General features: G+C 39.7%; 1 protein-coding gene across 1 annotated transcript; it reads right to left on the bottom strand.

The window, feature by feature from the left end:
- Positions 1–1,277: 1,277 nt before the first annotated feature.
- LOC140744041 (apolipoprotein D-like) lies at positions 1,278–3,987 on the bottom strand. The gene is made up of 4 exons (XM_073075480.1): positions 3,830–3,987; positions 2,815–3,019; positions 1,738–1,830; positions 1,278–1,506 (listed from the first exon to the last, which is right to left on the bottom strand). The coding sequence occupies exons 1-4, from the start codon at positions 3,944–3,946 to the stop codon at positions 1,292–1,294; spliced, it is 630 nt and encodes a 209-aa protein (XP_072931581.1). The 5' UTR covers positions 3,947–3,987; the 3' UTR covers positions 1,278–1,291.
- Between the last annotated feature and the right edge of the window lie 559 nt (positions 3,988–4,546).

Genomic DNA, 4,546 nt, shown 5'->3' with positions numbered 1-4,546 from the left:
CCATTATTGGTTATAAGCCGTTTGATAAAGGATGTGTTATGATGAAATATATTGACGATCAGCAATTATCCGGGTTCGATTCCAGATAGTCTAATATTGGAATGATAATCCAACTCCACTTTTAGCGCTCGAGGTGTCGTGCGTGCGTTCTGCACGCTCATCTCATGAGGGACACCAGTGAGAGGGTCCCCTCCCTCTCGGGACGTGGCGTTAACATCAGCGCCGGCCGACGTTGCCGGGCCGCGAATGTAATGCTAACGCTTCTCGTGACCCGGCATCGAGCGTCCAGAGGAACGCCGCGGAGTTTTAGTCGGTAAGAGTCCGTCATATCCCTTTAGCTCCCCCGGGCGTAAGGGAATCCATGAGGATTTCTCCGCGTAAAAAAAAAAAAAATTGGAATGATGCTGTTCATGTCATTGTGTGTTTTTAACATGGACCTTCGTGGTTGCTGAGTAATGTTCTACTATACTTAAACTATAATAGATATGTTTATCTGTTGGTTAAAGTGTCAGAAAAAAAGTACTGTTCTATTTTTATGTTAAGTAAGATTAATAATAAACTAAAAAACTAGTATAGGTACATTGGAGCATATAACAAAAAAAATTAAGTAGTAAACATTTTGCAATCACGAGACCTATTTTGTCTAATAGTGCGTAAGCCGAACAAAGCACAGACGGCAGTTTGAGTTTTGAAATTTTTGATATATTTAAATTGCACTATCGACGCTGACAACGTCACCAGCATATAATGTATATTTAATACTCCTAATACTCCAAAAACATATATTTTCAACAAGAAATTAAATACTAATTAAAATAAATTAAACTATATACAAATAATTAAAGTACCTAAACATAACCTACAATTTTAAATTAAAATATAAATAATATATAAAAAAACTACTATGTATATTCTTACACACATGCATTTAAAAAACCTACTCTCTTTCAATCGCTCACTTTGATAAGATGCTGAGCCGCCTTGAAATCGAATAAAGCCACAAAAGGCTGATGTGTCAGTTATTTTTTTTTATTCCTGACTAATAAAAACATTTTTAGAGAAATTTTACGAATAAATAACTAATACTGCGTAATTTACATAACAAATAAACATTTCAAATATTTTAGGGACATTTTAGCAGGGTGACGTGGCAAAACTTACGCAACTATTTCAATTTTCAAAACTGGTTACATTTTCTTGTTAGGAGTGAGTAATTTTTACTAATCTATGATCGCAAATGAAAACCATATATACCTAAAATAATATTTATTGGTTACACAAAATAAATAATTCATACAAATTCCTTAGCTAAGAACACAAGAGCCAGGACGGTTAGGACTTGTGGCGTGGGCAACCTCACCCCAGCGTTACCGCAGACCGTCGAGGTGTGGTTCGTCTCTCTCCAAGCAGCGTCCTTCAAGTCAGGCTGGCTGGTGATGATCTGGTCGAGGGTATCCCTCTCCTCGCTCGAGAGTGTAGCGTTCCGGTTGTATTGCCAAGCCCAAACTGGAACGTCAAATAGTTTTTTTACAATATAAGAGTAGCAGACGAGCATGCAGTCCACCTGATGGTAAGTGGCTTCTACCGTTCATGGAAATCTGTATCAACCCCAGACAGGATTAGATATTCCTACCTGACGTCGGCCACAGATGCGCCGCTACCCCTAAGGACTAAGGCTAAGCACATTAAGGAATACAATGTAAACAAATTTTATTGCTTCAAATTGTACCGACTTACCTTGTTTAGTGGAATTTTGGAAAGCGTGGCATGAATATATTACTGCAACTCCTGGGACCTTAGTTGATAACATCACGAAGTTCAAAGAGAAATCTGAAAAGTAAATAACATTGAAATAATTGGCAAAGTGCGAGACGATCTCGCGCACGAAGGCTTCCGGCCCATTTCTTTTTTAATTTTAGCATTTGTTATCATAGTAGCCAAAGAAGTAAATAGATTGAACAATTTTGAACTGTCCTGCTATTATGGTTCAATAGATAAAGCAAAAAGGTTGCCGATTGCCGACGCACGACGCTTAATTCCCTATTTAACCCATTCCCCTTAACCCATGTCAGAAAATTTTCGACGATCGTGTGCATGATGTTGAGCCACTAGATATCACCCAACTAACTAACTTATCAGACGAGCATACAGTCCATCTGATGGTAAGTGGCTACAGTCGTCCACGGACATCTGTAATCGACCTCAGGTAGAATTAGGTATTCCTACCCGAGGTCGGCCACAGATACGCCGTTACCCCTAGGGACTAGGCTGAAACGCCTCGGAAAAGTATGTCTCCCTTAAACCAGAACACTGCAGCGCTTAACGCTGCTGTTATTAGGCAGAAATAGGTAGTTGTGGTGGTGTGGTAGTTTCAAACATGCACAAAGATGGATTCTTGTGCATGTCGTTAAGCCACTAGATATAGCCCAACCAACTCCCGACTACGCCGCTTATTTTATTCATAACTTAAGGCATAATGTCCTCATCGTCACGTCATCAACCCATTATTGTCCCATTGCTGGGTACGGGTCTCCTTTCAGAATGAGAAGGATTAGACCGCGCTGGCCAAGTGCGTATTGGTAGACTTCACATAGCTTTGAGTTATTTTTCTTTAAATCTCTCAGGTATGCAGGTTTCTTCACGAGGTTTTCCTTCACCGTTTTAAGCAAGTGATAATAAATTTCTAATATAACACATAACTTTGATAAATTAGAGGTGCGTGCCTAGGATTTGAACCCCGGACCCCTCGTTCGAGAGGCCGAGTTTCTAAACCATTAGGCTATCACTGCTTTTTATTAACGCAAATTTACTTACCGCTAAACTTCATCAGGAGCCATCCTGGAGAGTCTTCGAGTTCCCCGATGGTACCATTCATTGTTAGTTCCGTTTTGTTAAAAACTTCAGAATGACTAAATAGCGTATCCCCTGACCCTTCCGGTTTAGAGATGGTCAAAGTGGAACAATCGCCGATCTCCATTTTGTTACCGATTCTTGATATTTGGTGCCAGGTTCCATACATCTGGAAAATTACAACGATTTCTATATTTGTTCTCAAAAAAGCCTGCGCATGTTTTTGATGCTTAGACACAGAATCTAGCCCGGATTAAAACTTCGGGTTATTTTCATCAACCCATTATTGCGCCATTACTGGATACGGCTCTTCTCTTAGATGAGAAGGATTAGGCCATAGTCCATCGCGCTGGCCAAGTGCGTATTGGTAAACTTCACATACCTTTGAGATTTTTTATAAATATCTCAGGTTTGCAGGTTTCCTCACGATCTTTTCCTTCTCCGTTTAAGCAAGTGATAATTAATTTATAATCCGCACATAATATTGGAAAATCAGAGGTGCGTGCCTGGGATTTGAACCTCGGACGCCTAGATCTAGATGCCGAGTTTCTTAACTACTAGGCTATCAAGAACGTCAAAATTTTTGATTGTGTTTGTTTTTTAAACATTCCAATTTCTTCATATCTAAATCTAAAAGCTAAAATCTAGGTTTTCTAAATGAAATACAACACCTAACTTGGAACCACTGAAAATCTTATCATGAATCATTCACTATATGATACTATCTATGTGGATTTTTTTTATATTTGAGCGTAACGCTATCTGATTCAAAGTAGTCCACGTCGCCTATGGACATTAGCAATACCAGAGGAGCCCCATGTCATAGTGCTCCAGGAATATCTCAGAAGGGAGTTCAATCCACATTTTGCACGTTCGTGGCAAGAACGTCCGCAAACTGCAATGCAACCGCAAACCGAATGCATGTAAACAGGAGGAAGATACAACCACCAGTAAAAATCATCTGATACACCTAGCATACCTGAGTCAGGTTGACGGTTTCGGTATAATTTGTCGTCGCATAGTCGCATTCACCTTTCAAGGAGATCTGCCCGAACACACCACACACAAAGAAAAACAAAGGGTATATGCGATACATTATTCGCACGGTATCTTTGCTTATCACAAACACTGCACTCATTAAGTACTGGTTGCGTTTCTGCTATAAGTAGACTCGGTTATCTGGAGTGTTCCCTGAAGAAATAAGACGTCGTTCAGACTGTTCTATTTCTTTTAATGTACCCACTGGAAATAGCAGTGATAGCCTAGTAGTTAAAAACTCATCCTCTCAAAAGGGGGTATGAAGTTAGAAACTCAGGCACGCATCTACGATTTTTAAGTTATGTGTATCATCATCATCATCAAAGGCATACTTTTTAAAGGCTTAGTCCTCATAGGTAGCGGCGCATGTATGGCCGACTTTAGGTAGGAATATCTAATCCTATCTGGGGTTCATTACAGAAGTCCATAGGCCGCAGTGACCATTTACGTGGACTGCATGCTTGCCTGCTGCTCCTATGTTATAACAAAAGTGTTGACGACCAAAACTCACTGGAAGGAATGAAGACTTTCTAATAAATTATCTTCATCCCTTAGATACTTCAGGTTATTCTTCTAAACTTCCGAATACACGAAACTGTGGAAGTACCTAATACGAAACTTATGAATACTAGATTGATGATTGAAGATGCCTGACTCT

This window comes from Epargyreus clarus, unplaced genomic scaffold, assembly GCF_041222505.1.
Source record: "Epargyreus clarus isolate Ecla_fem2 unplaced genomic scaffold, WU_Ecla_fem_2.2 ptg000008l, whole genome shotgun sequence".
In the NCBI taxonomy this organism is placed as follows: domain Eukaryota; kingdom Metazoa; phylum Arthropoda; class Insecta; order Lepidoptera; family Hesperiidae; genus Epargyreus; species Epargyreus clarus.
Note: the sequence above shows the minus strand (reverse complement) of the source record. Positions and strands in the feature narration are given on the sequence as shown.

Excerpts from the sequence above, each read along its gene's own strand:
- LOC140744041 (XM_073075480.1), bottom strand. The coding sequence starts at position 3,946 with ATGTATCGCATATACCCTTTGTTTTTCTTTGTGTGTGGTGTGTTCGGG. Across the intron at positions 1,831-2,814 it reads GCTCCTGATGAAGTTTAGCG|ATTTCTCTTTGAACTTCGTG; the intron begins GTAAGTAAATTT and ends TTTACTTTTCAG. Across the intron at positions 1,507-1,737 it reads CCAAAATTCCACTAAACAAG|TTTGGGCTTGGCAATACAAC; the intron begins GTAAGTCGGTAC and ends TTGACGTTCCAG.